The sequence below is a fragment of the Scyliorhinus canicula genome, chromosome 22 (assembly GCF_902713615.1).
Source record: "Scyliorhinus canicula chromosome 22, sScyCan1.1, whole genome shotgun sequence".
Classification (NCBI taxonomy): domain Eukaryota; kingdom Metazoa; phylum Chordata; class Chondrichthyes; order Carcharhiniformes; family Scyliorhinidae; genus Scyliorhinus; species Scyliorhinus canicula.
The window spans coordinates 16,642,162-16,662,991 of record NC_052167.1 but is presented as its reverse complement, the minus strand read 5'-3'; the positions used below and the strand labels follow the sequence as shown (position 1 = coordinate 16,662,991).

Genomic DNA, 20,830 nt, shown 5'->3' with positions numbered 1-20,830 from the left:
GTTTGAATCAAGGCTGTAATGAGGTCAGGAGCTGATTGACACTGGCAGAACCCAAACTAAATGGTCAGGTTGCAGGTTGTGGTGAAACAAGTACCGCTTAACAGCGCTGCTTTACTGATAATCAAGAGTAGACTGAATGGGAAGCAATTGGCCAGGTATGTGTACATGACATACCTGGGCAATTTTCCACGTTATTGATGGATGCCAGTCTTGTAGCCATACTGGAACAGCATGGCGAGAGACATGGCACGTTCTGGAGCTCAAGTCTTCAGTACCATTGCTGGAACATTGTCAGGGCCCGTAGCCTTTGCATTATCCAGTACCTTGATATCTTCCTGATAGCTTTCAAGAGTCTAACTACAGTTCTGCAGCATAAAAGCTGGACAGTAATTTCAGCATTTTGAGGTTGCTAGTCTGAATGTGCAAACACGTTCATGTTAATTTGTATTGCGCAGGCGTCCTATGTCAGACAGTCTTGTGGTGCAGCGAGTAGCATCCCCCTCTGCCAGCCAGAGGCTCTGGGTTCAAGTTCCACTTCAGGACTTGATGCCCATAGAAGGTGCGTTCATAACGTGACAAAAAAAGTTGATCATCAGCCTGTAAATCCTTCCACGTTCCTGATGGCAGGAGGTAAGAGTGGGAGAGTTTCCTGATCTGCTGTACAGCAGAAGAAAACGGAAAACCACTGGAGTACTTTGCCAACATTGTTCATGGACCAATCCACTGGAACTCCATGGTTGACAATGCCCTCTTAGAACATGGTATCTGAAGGAGTAGGATCCTACGTCAAGAATGCTTCCATGAGAGCTATTAAAAAAGGAGCAGGAATTAAGTTAGCAATAATATCACAAGTCAATGGCGAACTGCACATGTTATAACAGTGCAACGATTATGGAACCCAGAACTGGATTTCCGCTACATGACCTTCGTTCAGTAATGCAATGGTATCATTTGCAGCCTTCCCCACTGTAACTGATTGACTTTCCTCTGTCCTGTTTTTAGTTGATCTGTAATTTATGTCCCTTGTGCTTGAAAAACAGCAACCCGCGTGAGGGAGGTGGGGCACAACTCAGGGGACCAGACCCTGATATCTGTGACTTCAAGAGTAAAAGAGTACGGCCAAGGGAAGTATAGCAGAGAGATAACAAAAATAAAATAAAATGAGAATACTATCAGGCCCGACAAAATAAACAGAAATCAAGCATAAATAACAATCTGTGGCTGGCCTCAGTGTTCTTGTGCTAAGGGGGGGGGGGGTTTGTGGAGATTGGCAAAGTTCCCATCCACAGCGCGGCTGCAATTACAGATGTTTCGTTACCAGGATGATCAAGGTCGAGCAGATTGCTGCAATGTTTAGGCTCAGGATAATAATAATTGACTAATGTACCACAGAGGGAGGGTTGGGGGTGAGGAGGGGGAGAGGTAAAGAGAATAAATGAGGGGAAAATATCTCATAATATTTAGTAGCACAATATATCCCATTCAGGCACATTGTAAGTGCTCTGAAATGGGAAAATTCAACGACGTAATCGGTGCCCTCATTTGTGCACAATGGTCCAATGTGCAATTTACTTTGAACAGAGCTTTGTAAAATGTAATTATTAATTATTTTCTATAATTTATCACAACCTACTACAACTTGGCTGAAGGAATACAAATCAAAGACGCACACACACACACACACTCACTCATAGATAGAAATAGACAGAGAGAGATCAATAAGTGACTGAAGTAACATTTTACAATCAGTAAATCTGCAACCTGGAAGATTAGAAAAGTTAAAACACTAAGAAGCATTCAACAAATTTAAGTCTGATGGGAGAAGACAAGAAAGCTGAAAAGCTAATTGAGGATGGAGAAGAACAGGGATGTCAATTACAATTAGAAGCCTAACAATGAGGCTTATGAATGTCTGTATCAGTATAAACAAGAGCAATTGTCAAATATATGGCATGAGGCACCAAGTGCCGATCAATATCATTAGCATTTGTGCTGTACAATGTGTACTTTGAAAAATGTTTTCAATATCGTCTTCGGTTCTCGCTGTCTGAAGTCAGGGCCGGCCGCCAACGCAATGATCTCTACCATGGTTAGGGCAAGGAGGCAGGTCACAAATCCATCCCAGTCAGAATAGGGGTCAAGTCCCGTGATTTGGCACCATTCTGTCCAAGGAGTCCAAGTTGCTGTGGCAACATACACTTTTACATGCATGCTGTAGCCTGGAGCAATGGACTGTGATGTGTAAGGGTCCGCCCTGTTTATTCCCCCTTTCTTTTATTTTGCTGTCATTATTTATGATCTACGGATGATTCATGGACATGTATCTTTAAGTCAAGCAGCAGAATTAAGAAGTTACAGGAGAGAACACTCTCCTACCCTCTGCTGGTTTGAACAGGAGCTTCAGACTTGTCGGCCCCAGGGAGAGAGATGGGGTGGAATTTGGTTTAGTTGATTGGTTGGCGGTCAATGAATTGGCCCAAAAGGCCTTGCTCTGCTGGTAACAGGTGGTGATTGGATCCAATCCCAGTGGAATAATTTTCAGAGTCCCAAGCAGTCTCAATTTTGTCTCCTGATCGCACAGGGAGAAGGTCTCTCTCTCCCTCTCTCACTCTCTCTCTCTCTCTTTCCTGTCGATGGCTGACCAGAAATCTCTCCCATTCATACAACCTGCCATTGGCATGTGTTGAAAGGATCCACAAACAATCTGTCTGGCCGTGTTGTGAACACACCTTCCTTGGCCATCACGTACAGGGCCCAAAGGGAGTGATTGGGGTCTCTGGGGGGGAGGGGGGGGGCTGTGAAAAGGGAGGCCCAGAACCTGAAGGAGGATATGCCCGGTGTCAGAAGAGGGCTTCTGATGGAGGCACATGCCCGCGCCCTTCTCACCCGATACGTCGATTCCCGAACATCCCCAACGCCAGGGCAATCCTCGTAGCAGCCTAACAATTAAGGCTGGGTGGGAAATGCCCGTTACCTGCCTGCCCCACTGTTAAAACATTGCATCCGGGTCAGGGCAGGCGGGATTCCGGGGGGAATCACGAACACGGAACACGAACACGGAATTTTACACCACCCATCCCTCCCCAGCCTCAGAATCTGTCCAGGGTGGGGGAGAGGGGAGTGTTGAATTCTGGCACAGGTGTTGAATTACTATTACAGAAAGGCAGCAGGGTAAACATGTTCCCTTTTTGTTCACCCATCTCCATTATGTCTGTCTTAGGTCGTTTTGTGAGCAGTATTCCCACCTGGATCCTGAAATCCGTCTCTTATTAGAGGAAAAGGAACAAGCTTTGTTCGCCCTTCGTGAAACAGTCGGGGTAGGTCGTGTAATGAAAATGATCTAATTTTGGCTCATTCTGCGACATAACGTTCAATTGGTGTCATTAGGAATGTTGATGATGGAATCTGGCCTCTAGAATTTCGGAGCACTGTTGGAATCTCCTACGGAAATCCCATCCTGAGAAGATTTGTTTGCTGGAAGCACCATGTTAATGTGAAGTCTGGGTTACAGTCAGATCAATCATGATGTAATTGAATGGTGCAGCAGGCTTGAAGGGCCGAGTGGCCTACTCCAAGTTCTGAATGTTCATTTGTACTAAGTATGCAGATGTCACGTGCCTGGTTTTAGATATGATTAATGACCACAAAAGATCTGCACAGCCGGTGGATTTTATTCTTGTAAATGCTGATGAAATGAGCAATGGTCAGGAGTGGAGAAATCAGCGCTGACAGTGTAAATATTGGGTCATTTCTTCCACGTTTTTCCTTGTGCTTTAATTAACATATACATCTGAATTTATTTTGACATTGCGCAACTACTGTGTTTCCTACTCACGTTTTGCTTACAGCTGCAATTTGAACAAAATAGAAACGTAGCAACCAACATTCAAAGGTGCGGCACAGCTTTAAAAGGTAAAAGGCCGGCATCTTCCGGCACTCCCCACCAGTGGTACCTTCCAGGTCCGCCGATGGTGACGCCCACCCCCCCTCACTATCCCACAGCTGCCTCATAGCGCCGAGGGCCCGGGTTCGATCCCGGCCCTGGGTCACTGTCCGTGCAGAGTTTGCATATTCTCCCGTGTCTGCATGAGTATCTCCCTCACAACCCAAAGATGTGCAGGGTAGGTGGATTGGCCTCAATTGGAAAAAAAGGAATTGGGCACTCTAAATTTATTTTTAAAAAGTTATATATATGGGTTATTGTATATGCGTGCAATGTCTCTTTAAGAAGGGAGTCATGTGACATGTGCAACGTCATCGGCTACATGCGCTACAAGGGCCTTTGCTCCTGGTCTAGTACCAACTCTTGTACATTAAAGACCTACTTAATAAACTTCTATTGAGCTTGCGTTCAACCCACGTACATCAGCAATCTATTTTCTTTGTACTGTTAGCCCAGAGATACAACAGCTTACAAAAAAGTAAACTGGCTGCGAGGAACGGATCAGGGGAAAAAATACTTTTCAGAAGAAAGATGAAAAGCCAAAGTCTGACCACTGGTGTAGACGAGTTGAGCTGCTTCACCAGTCAAGCAAATGAACAAAAATCAGGAATCGCATCTGGCATTGGAACTGGAAAGCTTTTGGGGGGCAAAAATTCAAAGGAAGGACTCATACTGACTTTGAACCGGCACTCCGAGGAGTTCAGGCTGCAGCTCCCGCCACATGCAGTAAGACATGGAAGTAGTGTGGGGCAGAGAACAAAAGCTGTTAAATTGGCAATTCAACTATATTTAACCAGACCATTAACTTAAGGGAAGATGGGAGAGCATTCCGATACTGTTAAAATGGTGGAAAATGTTGGCCCAATGGACTCATTTGCTGAAGACTCAGAGAACTGGAATCATGCTCAGAAAGATTCCGTTATTATATTCTGGCCAATAAGATGTTGGAAGACTTTATGGTCCCTATATTCCGCGGATAAGGCGTATCAAGAATTGGTTAAAATATTAGAAGACCACTTTGCACCAAAGCCATTAAATATTGTGGTGCGGTTTCAATTTCATCAAAGGAATCAGTTAGAAGGGGAAAATATTGTACGTTCGTCGCAATTCTCAAACAATCTGGCAATTCGCTAGACGACTCAATTAGAGATTGTTTGGCGTGTAGTTTGACAAATGAGGCCATTCAGAGACGATTACCAATGGAATTAAATCTAAGTCCAAAGGCTGCATCAGCAATTTCCATTTTAATGGAGCTCGAGGCTTCTCAGCGTGGGGCAAGCGCATAAACTGCTTGCCGCCCAGAAGAAGTCTACCCGCCAACAGGCATGTCATCGCTGTGCCAAAACAGGTCAATCACAGGATGATTGCTGGAGCAAGGACAGCCAATGTAAACTACAGAGCTACCAGTCCATGTGGTCTGAGGAAATTTTCCAGCTCTCTTTTGCCACTCTTGGCTGGAAAGAATTGAACTGAATTCGAGCATTGTCAATGGCTTAATTAATTCATCATTTTGGATGCTTTGTGTAGACCCTTACTGTCAATTTCACATCCTGGATATCTGAAAAGAATCACATTTATCTTTCCTAACACGAAGACCATGCACTTGAAGCATTTCATTGTAGCTTCTAAGTGTCATAAGTGTTCTTGCCCATTTGTGCCAGTTTACAGCCCAAGGGTTCAAAGACTACTTAAAGATTTGTGGAATTCAACATGTAAAGTCAGCATCTTACCACCCTTCCACGAACGGTTTAGCTAAAAGTTTTGTCCAGTCCCTGAAGCACATACTGAAAGTCTTCATGGCCCAAGGTTCACTACATTGCCTTGTGAACAAGGTTTTAGCAACATTCTGAAATACGACATATTCCACTGCACAAAATTCACCAGCTTTTCTATTGATGAAAAGGAAGCTGAGGACTACCTTTGATTTACTCTTGTCAGAGAAGACATCTGACATAGTAGAGCGATACCAACAGTCACAGATCTTAGAACATAGAACATACAATGCAGAAGGAGGCCATTCGGCCCATCGGGTCTGCACCGACCCACTTAAGCCCTCACTTCCACCTTATCCCCATAACCCAAAAACTCCTCCTCCCTCCTAGCCTTTTTGGTCACGAAGGGCAATTTATCATGGCCAATCCACCTAACCTTTAACTATGGGAGGAAACTGGAGCACCTGGAGGAAGCCCACGCAGACACGGGGAGAACATGTAGACTCCGCACAGACAGTGACCCAGCAGGCAATCGAACCTGGGACCCTGGCGCTGTGAAGCCACAGTGCTATCCACTTGTGCTACCGTGCTGCCCTATCATGAGACGAGAAAGGAATTCAAGGAAAAGCTCGTTTCAACAGGTGTTAGCGCACTGCTACACCATCAGTGAGAAGTGGGTCCCTGTGACGATATTGGCTCAGATGGCCCAATATCCTACACAGTCCAAATGAAGACCAGCTCGTGTGGTGACGCCTTGCAGATCAGTTATTGTCCACACGCGTTAGTGTGCCAGTGCCAGAACCACCGCAAGTGGTAACAGTCTCCATCCTATCTGATTGTGTAACTTCTAGTTCATCTACAGAAGAAGCAGTTGCATCAGAGGTACCTGCTACTATAAGTCTTTCCTCAGAAAAAGAGACTATAAAACCTTCTAGGGTAGAGACATCTACTGGAGAACCTGAAAATACATCTAAGGTCAAGAAGAACAAAGTCCCAGAAGGGCACAGGCAATCAGCGAGGAATAGTCATCCACCTGACAGTCTATCTTATTACTGTGTCATTACAATGTAATAATTTCATGCCCCCGCACTTGTGTGTGTGTGTGTGTGTATATATATATGTAAATGACTATGTTAAAATATTAGTTGTTTGTTCTGTTGGCCTTTATAAGTAAAGAGGGAGGGATGTATATATGTGTTATTGTAGTTGTGTGCAATGTCTCTTTAAGAAGGGAGTCACGTAACATGTGTGACATCATTGGCTACTTCACGGACTTTTGCCCATAGTCTAGTGCCAACCCTTGTACAGTGAAGACCTTTCTAATAAACCTCTGTTGATCTTGCATTAAACCCATATGCATCAGCAATCAATTTATTTTGTGCTGTTAGACCAAAGATACAACACAGGTCCTTTGAATATTTTTAAGGCAGAACTAGATAGAATTTTGTCACAAATGCTAGCATTCAAAGCATTGTCTTGCATTTTTGACTTTGTCTATATAAATGTTTCTGGAACCTACCTCATCATTCACCTGAGGAAGGAGCAGTGCTCCGAAAGCTAGTGTTTGAAACAAACCTGTTGGACTTTAACCTGGCGTTGTAAGACTTCTTACTGTGCTCACCCCAGTCCAACTCCGGCATCTCCACATCATAGATAGATTCTTGACACACAAGGGGGTGAAAGGTTGTCGGGGTAGGCGGGAATGCGAATTTGAGGTTATAATCAGATCTTATTGACTGGCAGAGCAGGCTGGAGGGGCCGAGTGGCCCCATTCGTGCTCCTAGTTTGTATGTTTGTATGTATTGAGCATCACATGCCTGGTTTTAGATATGATTAATGGCCATCAAAGATCTGCACTGTTAATAGATTTTATTCTGTTAGTGAAGAGGTTGACTTATTATGGGATTCCAATGTGCATAGTTTGTAACCACCTCAATAATAGCCCATCCCCTTCATGTGTCGAATTAGTCTGACAGAGTTTATTGTTTAAACTCAGCAATGCTGCTAACTGACTACTTTTGTTCTAGATAAATCTTCATGGTTCATTTCCCACACTGAACCTTACAGAGGAAGGGCTGGTCTACAGTGAAGCGCTGGGTGTGTGTGTGTGTGTCTGGAGATTCCACGTGGCAATGATAGGGGAAGCATGAGGCAGGACAAAGTGCCCTGGTTCACAAAATGAGTCATATCCCTCCTATCCGTCTTGGCTTCTACGTCCGGCAGAATCTAGTGTCCGTGAGTCAGGAGTGTAATGTGCTGAAGAAAGAAGCGAACTTTTCCTGTCCGGAAACAAAGCTGTGCTCCGTTCAACAGTCATCAACTTGGGGACGAGGACTTGGATTCACATTGAAATGTATCATTGAATCACCTGTTCATTACAAATTAACACAGGACTCCTCTGGCCATTTTGCTTATTCCGCATAAAAAAGTGCTTTGCCAAACATTTTTTACTTTAAAAAAAAATGTACTTTATTCCAAACGTGTGTAAAACAGCAACAATGAAAATACACCCTCCACAAAATCATAGCCCACAGTTTGGATAATTTCCCCCCTTTTATCCTCATCCATCGGTCACCCCTGGAAGAACCGACTCATCCTCGCCTGAGTCATGTGTACCCTGTGCGTCACCTTGAACTGAATCAAGCTCACCCTCGCGCAGGAGGAGGTTGAGTTCACACGCCACAATGCCTCGCATCACCTATTTTCCTCCCCCAACTCCTCCTCCCATTTGTTCTTGATCCTCACCCCCTGTGCCCCACCCTGCTGCCCCAACCACGTGCATATATCTCCAATCCTACCCTCCCTCAACTCATCCGGGAGCAGCAGTTGCTCCAATAAAGTGTACCCTGTCAACTTGGCAAACGCCCTCCACTCTCTCTCAGTGGTGTCAACACCGACATCCCCTCGAATTTAAAATGTCTCCTCAGCTGATTCCACACGCTGACTGTCGACTGCGCCACAGGGCTCCCCGTATACTTCCCCGGAGCAAACAGCAGCGAAGCCGTCACCCTGGCGCTCAGACTTGATGCCCCACAGGACTCCTCCTCATCCTGATCCCTCCCCCCCCCCCCGCCCCCCCAACCATCATCGCCTCTCTTTTCCACATTCGCCGCCCAATAATAATGCAGCAGGTTCGGTATTGCCAACCTCCCTTTCTGTCTCTGCTTCTGCAACAGAGTCCTCTTTACCCTGGCCCCCACAAACCCCGTCCTTTTGTTTAACAAGATTGCCCGCCCCCCCCCCCCACTTCGAATCAAACCTCTGAGTGAAATTCTTGCCAAACACTTTTACGTGAATGCGTTGCCTCTTTTACCTCTCTTCAGAATGCAATCGAATTTCCATGCAGACACAAATGCTAAACACTGTGCCGTTCTACAGATCGCCCTTTCAGAAGGCAAATATCTGAAGGCATCTCAGGTTTGTAGCGTAGAATGTAAAGCAAAGCCTTCAGCTCGTAGCGCTTCAGACAGAATTCCTCTGGTTTCTGTCTGCACACAACTTGCATTCCTCTTGTTTGAGTCTTCCATTGACACATCACTAGATTTGAAGAATCGGTGTTTCAGTCAGCATTCACCTATATCTTATTTATTATTTTTGGTGGATTAAATTGGCCAAGTATTTCAAACAGAGACAACCTATAATTAGCAGACAGAAGCAATATCCAATGATACGCTCAGGTCAAATTGAAAACAGGACTATACAAAGAGCTATATGATCAGATGTGGTTGTGAGAGGATTAATCACCAGGCGGATGTTTCACACAAACCGCTACATATAAGAGAGTGAGGCATAAGAGCAAAACGATGAATTCATCTTTTACGACTCGTATCATCTTGAGCTGAAGATGTACTATTTTAAATCAGTAACTGTCATTGTACAGTGACTACAGCGATACATAATTGCTTGAGTGTGAATCAAAGCTTTACCCGGTGGGTGAATTACATGGGTGGGCACTTTTGAATCATTCAACTCAGCTGCATAAACATATTTTTGCTCTATCTGAAATCCCAATGAGTCATGTCGGTTTTGTCCCTGCCCAATCCAACTCCGTCTCTTCTACAAGCAAAAAAAAGATACATCATCACTTATGACATCAAAATATGCTGCAAATTTTGCCTGCCATGAAATTGCATTTGTACTCCAGATCATGCACTAGTGTATCCATTACCAATATAATACTAATGAGGTGTAACCCAAACAACACAATATACCTCTGGTGCTGACCCGATCAATCTATTTAAACTTGCAGTGTCCAAATGTTATATGACAAAGCAGCAAACATGAGCGCATATTATATTAATATTTGACAAGTGTTCATTTTTATCTCATTGGTTGGAGCTGGGTGCTTTCTCAGGCTGTGTTCCATAACAACAGTTGATGTGACATTCGGAGATGACTGCTCTCGAGTGTGCTGAAATGTTCTTCGTTTTGTCAGATTCTGCAGATGAAAGTACAGAGACTCGAGCATCTGGTTAAGCTGAAAGACCTCCGAATCGAAGATCTGACAAGGCATTTGAAGAAGCAGAAATCGCAGACAACAATGATGTGACATAAAAAAAGGTTGGGGGGGGGGAAGGAACAATTAAAATGTCCATGGGCCAGATGTTTGGCAGCCTTTTATACATTTGTTTTCAGACACGTGGCATAATGTTACTGGGATGAAAGTGGCACATTAGTGTTCTCACTCTCTAAAACCTACCAATACATTTTTCACAGGCACTGTGGAACTTTTGTAATTATTGTGACTTTTAGATTGAAGGTTGAACTGTAATACCATGTCTAGTTTACCTTGTTTTCACTTTAGGAACTATGAGAGAATTGAAATACAACTTATTTTTATCTAAAGATTTAAATTGAATATAATATTGTTCAAATGGTTCCTTATAGAGGGTGGTCTTGTTCAAAGATTCTACTCTATGGCCTGAATGTTGCCCCCCGTTGGGCACACACTCTTGGCAGGTCCAGAAGCAAACGCGAAATGTGCTTCCGACTGTGATTGGCCCTGGTACACAATTCCACACTGGCTGTCCAATTAACGGGCACGTAGCGTGCTCAGAAACATGTGGCGCTGCCAAGCGGGGGTGGGAAGAGAGCACGTGCCAAGATAAAGGAGGGTGAAAGCTGGAGCTTCTGATGGGCTCCCTCAAGGCGGGCAGCTGATGCGGAGCTGCCTCAAGCAGCTGCAGATCTCTGCAGATCAAATGTGATAAAAGAATGCTGCACCTGAGCCTAGGCGGCACATTCAAACGCAAACCTCCGTCCCCAGGCACCTTTTAAAATTTCATTACAGCCTTGACAATTCATTGCCCCCTGGATCGAGGTTGTAGCCAAACAAATGGCCACTCGGCCCATCGTCCTACCCCCCCCCCCGAACCGTAAAAGTAGTTGGGCCAAGTAAACGTGCTTTCAGTTAGCCTCTTAATGGGCTTAGTTGCCTGCATGTTGGCCGGTGTACTTCTGACTCTCATGCGTGCCCACCTACTGAAGTATCACGTGACTGCACAATGACATTGGGACTGGTGCCCGTCGACTTCCTGTACAATTTCATGGGTTTCCGGACCAGGCTCGTCTCCGTCTGAGCAATGTAAAATTCTGGCCTCTCTGTCAGCCTTTGTGCTGCTAGTCATGTGATCTGTAAAGTGTCATTCAACCATAGCTCAACACGTATTTGTGAATAAATCATTTTGTCCACGTTATTAGTAAAACAGTGTAGTTTAGTCACTTTTGTTTCAAATTCCATGATTGAAACCTAAAATATATTGGAACTGACAGAGAGACATTACAACTGGAATTCAGAATGAATCTGATGTTTCATGTGGTTTACAGAATTCTCTTTCTGTTACTTTTGGTTGGGGGAGATATGAGGAAAGGGGAAATCATGGGTTGGGTCTGGAAAATTGGCGAATTGGAACGTCATTCCTTGTAACTGACTTCAAAAGGGCTTTTGTCCAGAATATGGGCAGCACTGTAGCATTGTGGATAGCACAATTGCTTCTCAGCTCCAGGGTCCCAGGTTCGATTCCGGCTTGGGTCACTGTCTGTGCGGAGTCTGCACATCCTCCCCGTGTGTGCATGGGTTTTCTCTGGGTGCTCCGGTTTCCTCCCACAGTCCAAAGATGTGCAGGTTAGGTGGATTGGCCATGATAAATTGCCCTTAGTTTCCAAAATTGCCCTTAGTGTTGGGTGGGGTTACTGGGTTATGGGGATAGGGTGGAAGTGTTGACCTTGGGTAGGGTGCTCTTTCCAAGAGCCGGTGCAGACTCAATGGGCCGAATGGCCTCCTTCTGCACTGTAAATTCTATGATAATATGGATAACGTATAGTTTAACACCTGATATAGCATTAAGAAATATTGGAGTTACTCTGAAGGTCTTATGGAGTTGGCATCAATAGTATGGGTCAAAAGGAAGTTACAGATATGTTGACCTTTATTTGCTGTAACAGGAGAGGCCCAGTGATGATGGAAAATGTGTCACAGCGCCAGGAACCCGGGTTCGATTCCCGGCTTGGGTGACTGTCTATGCGGAGTCTGCACGTCCTCCCCGTGTCTGCGTGGATTTCCTCCGGGTGCTCCGGTTTCCTCCCACCTGTCCCGAAAGACGTGCTTGCTAGGTGAATTGGACATTCTGGATTCTCCCTCGGTGTACCCGAACAGGCGCCGGAGTGCGGCAACTAGGGGAATTTTCACAGTAATTTAATTGCAGTGTTAATGTAAGCCTACTTGTGACACTAATAAAGATTATTATTATTATTCAAAAATTAAAGCCTCTGGGTTAAAGCTTGTGAATTTGCACATCTGCTCTGCAAACTCGTGTGTGAGGAATGCAGATTGGGAATTCACATGAACTCCTATTTTCAACCTATTACGGAACACAGGAGGGAGATGATTCATGCCTACAATTTCCTGATATGTGCTCCTAGGGTACAAAACTCCGACAACGCAAATTTATCTCATATATTTCACAGCACAGTACTGCAGTGGAATACCCGGTATTTTATCCATTTGTGGGATGTGGGATCACTGGCAAGGAAAGCGTTTATTTCCCATCCTCACAAATTGGCCTTGAGAAGGTGAACCTGACCTGCCTTCCTGAGCTGTGACTGCCCTGTGCAGTGAAGGGATTCTCACGGTGCTGTTCGGGACGATGTTCCAGGATTTTCAACCAGAAATGAGAAGGAATGGCAATATATTTCCAAGTCAGGATGGTGTGTGAATTGGAGGTGATGCTGATCCCATGCACTTGCTGCCCTTGCACTTCTCAGTTAGAGATTGCAGGTATGGAAGGTACGAAGATGTCATGATGAGTTGCTGGTATGTATCTTTTAGGTGGCACACATTGCACTGGTGCTGTATGTGGTATCAATCAAGTGAGATGCTTAGTCCAGGATGGCTTTGAGCTTCTTGAATGATCTTGCAGCTATACCCAGGCAAGTGGAGGGTATTCCACTGCACTTCTGATTTGTTCCTTTTAGGTGGTGGAAAGACTTTGCCCATTGAGGAAGTGAGTCAGTCGCCACAGAATACTCATCCTCTAACATACTCCTGTATTTATGTGGTTGGTCCAATTAAATTTCTGGTCACTGGTGACCCCAGGGTGATGGCCATGGGGGATTCAATGATGGTAATGTCAAAGGGAGTTGATTAGGCTCTCTTGTTGAAGATTGTCATTACCTGGCACTTTGTGTGCCATGAATCTGACTTGGCCATTTCACAGTTTTATGTTGTCCAGATTTTATTTAGAACATAGAACATTACAGCGCAGTACAGGCCCTTCGGCCCTCGATGTTGTGCCGACCTGTGAAACCACTGTAAAGCCCATCTACACTATTCCCTTATCATCCATATGTTTATCCAATGACCATTTGAATGCTCTTAGTGTTGGCAAGTCCACTACTGTTGCAGGCAGGGCATTCCACGCCCTTGCTACTCTCAGAGTAAAGAACCTCCCTCTGACCTGTCCTATATCTATCTCCCCTCATTTTAGAACTATGTCCCCTCGTGCTAGACATCACCATCCGAGGAAAAAGGTTCTCACAGTCCACCCTATCTAATCCTCATCACAAGTAGGCTAACGTTAACACTGCGATGAAGTTACTGTGAAAAGCCCCTAGTCGCCACATTCTGGCGCCTATTCAGGTACACTGAGGGAGAATTCAGAGTGTCCAAATTATCTATAGCAGATCTTTCAGGACTTGTGGGAGGCAACTGGAGCAACCGGAGGAAACCCATGCAGACAGTGACCCAAGCCGGGAATTGACCTTGGGACCCTAGCACTGTGAATCCATAGTTCTAACCACTATGCCACCTTGCTGCCCACTCATAGTGCATATGGGTACAGGCAGATTCAGTATCTGAGGAATTGCAAGTTGAACTGAATATTTTGCAATCATCAGCAAACATCTTGTATAATGCACCTTTCTTCTGTGCATTTTGTAACATGGGGTTTCCTTTCGTGTATTGTTCATTTCATATGCCTCAATCTAAAAGAGTTACATCCACCCTAATCTGTGACTAGCACTTTACAGGAAGTGATGTCAGCAAGATCAAGGCATAATACAGTAAACTAAATCATGTTTCCACTATTCATTAGCCGACTAACCCACAACCATTATCCCGAAGGATATGTTTTGTCTGATGGTTCATTTTCTAGGTGTGGTGGCGTGGCCCCTTTAAGGGGACATCCATGGACCACATGGCCGGCTTGGGGCCTATCGCATGAGAGCGAGTGAACCCCAGCCAACGGGGAATTTTCACGCAGGATGGACCAGGGAGCTGGAGTGTTGTGTGTTCTGTGCTGATGTTCCGCAGGGAGCAGTGTTTGGACCTTTGCTGTTCGTAGTATATATAAATGATTTGGAGGAAAATGTAACTGGTCTGATTAGTAAGTTTGCAGACGACACAAAGGTTGGTGGAATTGCGGATAGCGATGAGGACTGTCAGAGGATACAGCAGGATTTAGATCATTTGGAGACTTGGGTGGAAAGATGGCAATTGGAGTTTAATCCGGACAAATGTGAGGTAATGCATTTTGGAAGGTCTAATGCAGGTAGGGAATATACAGTGAATGGTAGAAAAGTATTGAAAGTCAGAGAGATCTAGGTGTACAGGTCCACAGGTCACTGAAAGGAGCAACACAGGTGGAGAAGGTAGTCAAGAAGGCATACGGCATGCTTGCCGTCATTGGCTGGGGCATTGAGTATAAGAATTGGCAAGTCATGTTGCAGCTGTGTAGAACCTTAGTTAGGCCACAGTTGGAGTATAGTGTTCAATTCTGGTCGCCACACTACCAGAAGGATGTGGAGGATTTAGAGAGGGGGCAGAAGAGTTTTACCAGGATGTTGCCTGCTATGGAGGGCATTAGCTATGAGGAGCGGTTGAATAAACTTGGTTTGTTCTCACTGGAACGACGGAGGTTGAGGGGCGACCTGATAGAGGTCTACAAAATTATGAGGGGCATAGACAGAGTGGATTGTCAGAGGCTTTTCCCCAGGGTAGAGGGGTCAATTACTAGGGGGCATAGGTTTACGGTGCGAGGGGCAAGGTTTAGAGTAGATGTATGAGGCAAGTTTTTTACACAGAGGGTAGTGGATGCCTGGAACTCGCTGCCGGAGGAGGTGGTGGAAGCAAGGACGATAGTGACATTTAAGGGGCATCTTGATAAATACATGAATAGGATGGGAATAGAGGGATACGGACCCAGGAAGTGTAGAAGATTATAGTTTAATCGGGCAGCATGGTCGGCATGGGCTTGGAGGGCCGAAGGGCCTGTTCCTGTGCTGTACTTTTCTTTATTCTTTGTTTGTTATCTAACTGCTTTTTGCCTTTCATCAATAAACCTCTTTGTTTATTACTGGAAGCCTCCAGTGTCTGTCTTGAGCCACCACACAATCTGTCCAAAAGAGGGCACAGAACCCAATGGCTAACGCTTTCAAGTCTCAAGGAAGACTAGGGAATAGCCAGATTCTTAGCATGATTGCTGTAGACTTAATGTTGGAACTATGAATGTGCAATCATGTTTCTCTTTGTAAGAAGCAATTTTGAGCCTATTTTTAATTGATTCCATGCATCAGAAATGAATACGTTTGGGATTTTAAATAATAAGCAATGGAAACGCCTGAACCCCCTTAACACACATTTCATTGTTAAGCCTTTTTGAAGTCAGTCTCCAAATATGAATTGCATTGATGTGGTTTGCTTCATAGATTATTAATCAGTATCAGTCCTTAGCGTAGCAGCTTGTTGTGTGGTTATTGTTAGTTATTTTGATGGCTTTAAGCAGGGTTTTCATTGTACATTTCTAATAGGTGTGACCCAGACCTGAGAATACACAGTACACTGTGGGGCTGGTTAACCATAGCGGCCTAAGACAGCTGGCTTGTAATGCAGAACAAGACCAGCAGCGCCGGTTCAATTCCTGTACCAGCCTCCCCGAACAGGCGCAGGAATGTGGCGACTAGGGGCTTTTCACAGTAACTTCATTGAAGCCTACTCGTGACAATAAGCGATTATTATTATTATTACACTGAGTCACTTTAGCCATATCTGCCAATCCAGGTAGACAAATTCAAGATGCGTGTCTGTGACCTGAGGTTTCGTCACACTAGATATAATAGACTTTCGAATCTTTGCTTAATCTAAACGTATTTATCCAGAAGTGAAGTGGAATGAATCTGGTCCTCCAGTATAAGGATTTTATATCCGTTTTCCTGCAACATTTTCAATGGAGATATGATGGTGCATTGCACAGATCTTCATCACTGATCTCTCCAAACATCTCTAATGGTTGAGATACCATGCTCCTCCTCAAGCACTGGAGGGATTCTGATGTATTGCTGAGTCCAGGGCAGCACATCAGTGGAGATTACGAGCTAAGGGCGAGGGTTCTGGAACCAGACCTACTGAAAATAGTGCACATGTTACACTTGAACAACCGAAAATCAAAATAACTATCAAATAATTATATGCTTCAAGGCAATGGTCTGACATTACAATGAATAGAACTAGCCATCGATAGAGTAATGGATCTACACAGAATCAATCTGTGTGGTACATAACAGGGTGTCAGACAAAGGTGTTTACAATTCCAAAACGTTTTAATTCGATGACATATCACCATGCTATTTTTTACACTCACTGACCACAATCGTTGGTTCGTCAGACTTCAATCAGAATGAATCACGACCATAGAATGACAGATTTATCTTCAATTTCTATGGTAGTGGTGCCATTGAGGACCTGATGGGGAGGCCAGTTTCTCTGTGGCCTCCTGTAGAATGGGGACACTGCGTTGATTTTCAATATCATTTCCCAAGAACCTCCTTTCTGCCTGCAAGGATTAGGGCAAAATTCAAGCCACATCATCGCCTCCACATTTGGAGGCCAGGTTCAAGACTGAGTGAGGAATTAAGAGATTCTTCAAATGGAATGACTGGATACATGTCCGCCTGCGAATGTACCTCCACCTCCGCTCTGAGGATGCGACTGTTGTTGCCAATCAGCGGGAAAATGACAATGTTTCTCCCCCAAGTGCAGAAGGGAGGCTAAACTGTGAGTTCCATCTCAGGGCACTCTGACAAACAACTTTTTAAATATTCAAAACATCTAGTGATAGGGAGTCAGTAGTTATTGTTAGCTTGAGCAGATAATGTACGAGTCTCTGACAACAAACAAGCACACACCCTGGTGTCTCATCAGTAATCACAGGCTCTTCCTGTTGAGCCCGACCACAAAAAGGGCAATTGAAAAATATGTTCTTAACAACAACAACAACAGGCCTATAAACTAATCTTTTGCCTGAACACTGGGGAGTTGTGTTCAGTGTTTGTATTGAGTATAAAGGATAGGCGAGAGAAATTGATACACAATGGAACCAGACATAAGAGCAAAACAGATCTGCTCCAGTATCTGTGCTATTGTACCAAGGTCCAGCATCCTCATTAGGAGCAACGAACCAACGCAAGCTACAAACGTTTGGGGGGGGGGGCAAAGTGCTTTCCTTTCTAAATGACTAAAAGTGGTATAAGCTTTAATTATTTTACCTCAACATGCATTGCAAGCTAATCCTGACTAGACAATATAATAAGCATTCAACCGCATCTAAGCTACGCGCTTCCTCAGATTTAGTGACTTTGCTTTAGCCTAATATTGAGAAGTTTCTTTCAAGAAACAGTCAAAAGTGAACAATAGTACAGAGGCATGACATTGAAGAGGAGGGGGAACTTGGGGCTGGATTTAAAGCAGCCGGATGCAGCGGGAACCATGGTCACAGGAAGGCCCCATGTCAGTCACCTGGGACCGGGGGAGCCTCCCCCAGTTTAAATTGGAGATGGAAGGGGCTGATGTGGGACTCCCATGATTTCGAGCAACACAAGTAACCTAAATCAAATAAATTGAGGGACAAATTAAAGGGACAGTCCCTTAAAGGGAAACTGCCTTCCAACAAAAAGCGAGTCACAAACGCAACTTAAAACATCGAACCAGAATCAGATTAAAAGGGTCAATGAGGCACCCCAGCCCCTCTGGTTGTGTGGTTGAGACTCCTCCACCGCAGGCTGCTGGTGTTAAGCCCCTCTGCGCCGTGCAAAAGGGTACGAAGGCCAATTCCACGAGGTGCCTCAGGCTGTGGGCTCCATCCTGTGAGGGGGTGTTAGGGACCTGGGCCAATGTGAAATTCTGTCTGAGCAGGGCTACACACAGACAGGAGTCCACCGCACATCAGCGCCCGCCTGAGACCACGAGTGCCGTCGGGTCCGAGCACCACCGTTTTGATGTCACAAATGGCATTGCTCGCCAGCCGGACACTCTTTAAAATTCCAGCCATTTCTAATCAAAATTGGAGGTAAACATTTTAAATTGCTGCTGCGTGGATAGCTCATGGTGACTGCAGGGGCGCTATCTCAACGAAAACATTTTCCTGCTTACGGTATGTAATGGCAGAACCTGAGGTCTGAAACAGCAGCCATAAACGCTCCATGTGGTGCTGACTATAAATGTTTTATTGTGCATTGTAGCTCCGATAATTGGGAGGGGAAACTATTTTTCAAACCAATGGAAAAATTAAGTTGGAACAGATGACCTTTACATTGAAGAGTGGTGAACTTTCAATTTGGCTCCTTACAGTAGATTTTTAACTCCTGTTATTACGTGAAGTACAAATTTGGTTTTGTAGGGATTTCAAAAGTGTTGTCTCCATATCGCTTTCTTTAACTGACGGTGTTGTGATTTAATTTTATTGGTTTAGTTTCGGTGTGCATTAGGGAAGGATGTAATTGCATTGAAGAAAGTACAGCAATAAGGAGCGAGGTTGATCCCTGGGCCAAGAACGTTGTCCTGCGATGAGATGCTGAGTAAATTAGATCAATATTCTCGGGGGTTCGGAACACTGAGGGGTGATCTTATTGAAACAGGATTCTAAAGTGCATTTGTGATGTGTCAAAGGGCTGGGGCTGGTGATAGGTGGGGTGGGGTTCACTCAGTTCAGTAGCTCACACAGTTGTCCGGAGACTGAAATCTGAACTGACTAAAGGTCTTCAGGTACTCAGCAAAACAGAGAAGGAACTGAACACCTCACTCTTCGTTGAGCCCAGCTTTGCTCACAGTGAATCCCTATGTAAACCTGGACGGCTAATCTGTTTCCCAGGGACAACTCAACACAGTAAGTAACGGCGACAGTGCGGGTTCATACAGGCCAAAGTTCAATCCAAATCAGGGTTTTTGCCCAGTCCATGGCCAACAAGAAGCGCAGGACAAATTCTGCAAGGCACCTTCTTTGCATTCACCAAGTTAGCTCCCCCCCCCCCCCCAGCAGGACTCAGTGCTCGGCTTATATAGTCTGGGAAAGCTACACAGTTGATCCTCATTGCACTGATCCACAGTGGCCAACTGATGACTGTCATCATTGGATGAAGTTAAAAAAGGTCTTTCTAGAGAGGGCCTGACCAAACGTGGGTGATGACAATATTCTAGCACAATCTCCTTCCACTCATTGTCACTAGCACTGTAATAGATTCCTCCTTCCTCTGTTATATCAGGAAGAATTTAACTCCTATAGGTGGCACAGTGGTTAGCACTGCTGCGTCACAGCGCCAGAGACCCGGAGTCAATTCCAAGTCTGCACTGACCCTCCAAAGGTGGACCTTACCTAGATCCATGCCCCCACCCTATCCCCGTAACCCAGTAACCCCACCTAACCTTTTGGGCACTAAGGGACAATTTAGCATGGCCAATCCACCTAACCTGCACATCTCTGGACTGTGGGAGGAAACTGGAGCACCCGGAGGAAACCCACGCAGACATGGGGAGAATGTGCAAACTCCACACAGACAGTCACCCAAGGCTGGAGGTGAATACGGGTCCCTGGCGCTGGGAAACCGCGGTGCTAACCTCTATGCCGCCCAATATAGCAGTTCAGTGGCTGTAGGATCCAGTGTTGAACTTGTGTAAGACTGCATTTAGGCCACAATTAAGTTATTGGACAGGGGCATAAGAGGTTTACAAGAGTAGTTCCAGGATAAGGATCAGTTACGAAGATAGATTGAAAATATTGGGACTGTTCACCTTGGAGAGGAGAAGGCTAAAACGAGATTTGATCATGAAGGGGGATGGACAGAGTAGACAGGGAGAAACTGTTCCCCCTCGGAAAAGGATCAAGAATGAGAGGGCACAGATTTAGGGCAGCACGGTAGCACAAGTGGATAGCACTGTGGCTTCACAGCGCCAGGGTCCCAGGTTTGATTCCCATTGGTCACTGTGTGCGGAGTCTCCATGTTCTCCCGTGTCTGCGTGGGTTTCCTCCGGGTGCTCCGGTTTCCTCCCACAGTCCAAAGACATGGAGGTTAGGTGAATTGGCCATGCCAAATTGCCCTTAGTGTCCAAAAAGGTTATTGGATTACGGGGATAGGGTGAGGGCTTCAGTGGATCGGTGCAGACTCGATGGGCCGAATGGCCTTCTGCACTGTATGTTCTATTTAAAGTGACTTGAGAATGATGATAGGAAAAATTGTTTACATTTCCTGCAATTTGCGGCATAGAGATATTTGGAGTTGATGCTGCGGGAATATAATCTGACCACATGTGCCGTGTAACGTTTGCCCGCCACCCCCACTCCCGGTCCAGCAAATTCTGGACCTGTGTGTTGAAGAGTTGTCAGCATTTGAAGAGTTAAATTCTTCCTCG

The 20,830-nt window shown here is 45.1% G+C and overlaps 1 protein-coding gene across 6 annotated transcripts in view; it reads left to right on the top strand.

Moving 5' to 3' along the window:
- The window catches only part of spef1 (sperm flagellar 1), a 37,359-nt gene extending 25,108 nt beyond the window's left edge, over nt 1–12,251 (top strand). For 3 of the 6 annotated variants that reach the window (XM_038782945.1, XM_038782942.1, XM_038782941.1), the window contains 2 exons: nt 3,221–3,317; nt 7,683–8,096. In XM_038782945.1, coding sequence (XP_038638873.1) covers nt 3,221–3,317; nt 7,683–7,805 — 220 coding nt within the window. In that variant the 3' untranslated portion in view covers nt 7,806–8,096. Of the gene's footprint in view, nt 1–3,220; nt 3,318–7,682; nt 8,097–10,090; nt 11,364–12,099 lie in introns of those variants that run through there. The other 3 variants (XM_038782946.1, XM_038782943.1, XM_038782944.1) reach the window with 2 other exon arrangements.
- Nucleotides 12,252–20,830: the final 8,579 nt, after the last annotated feature.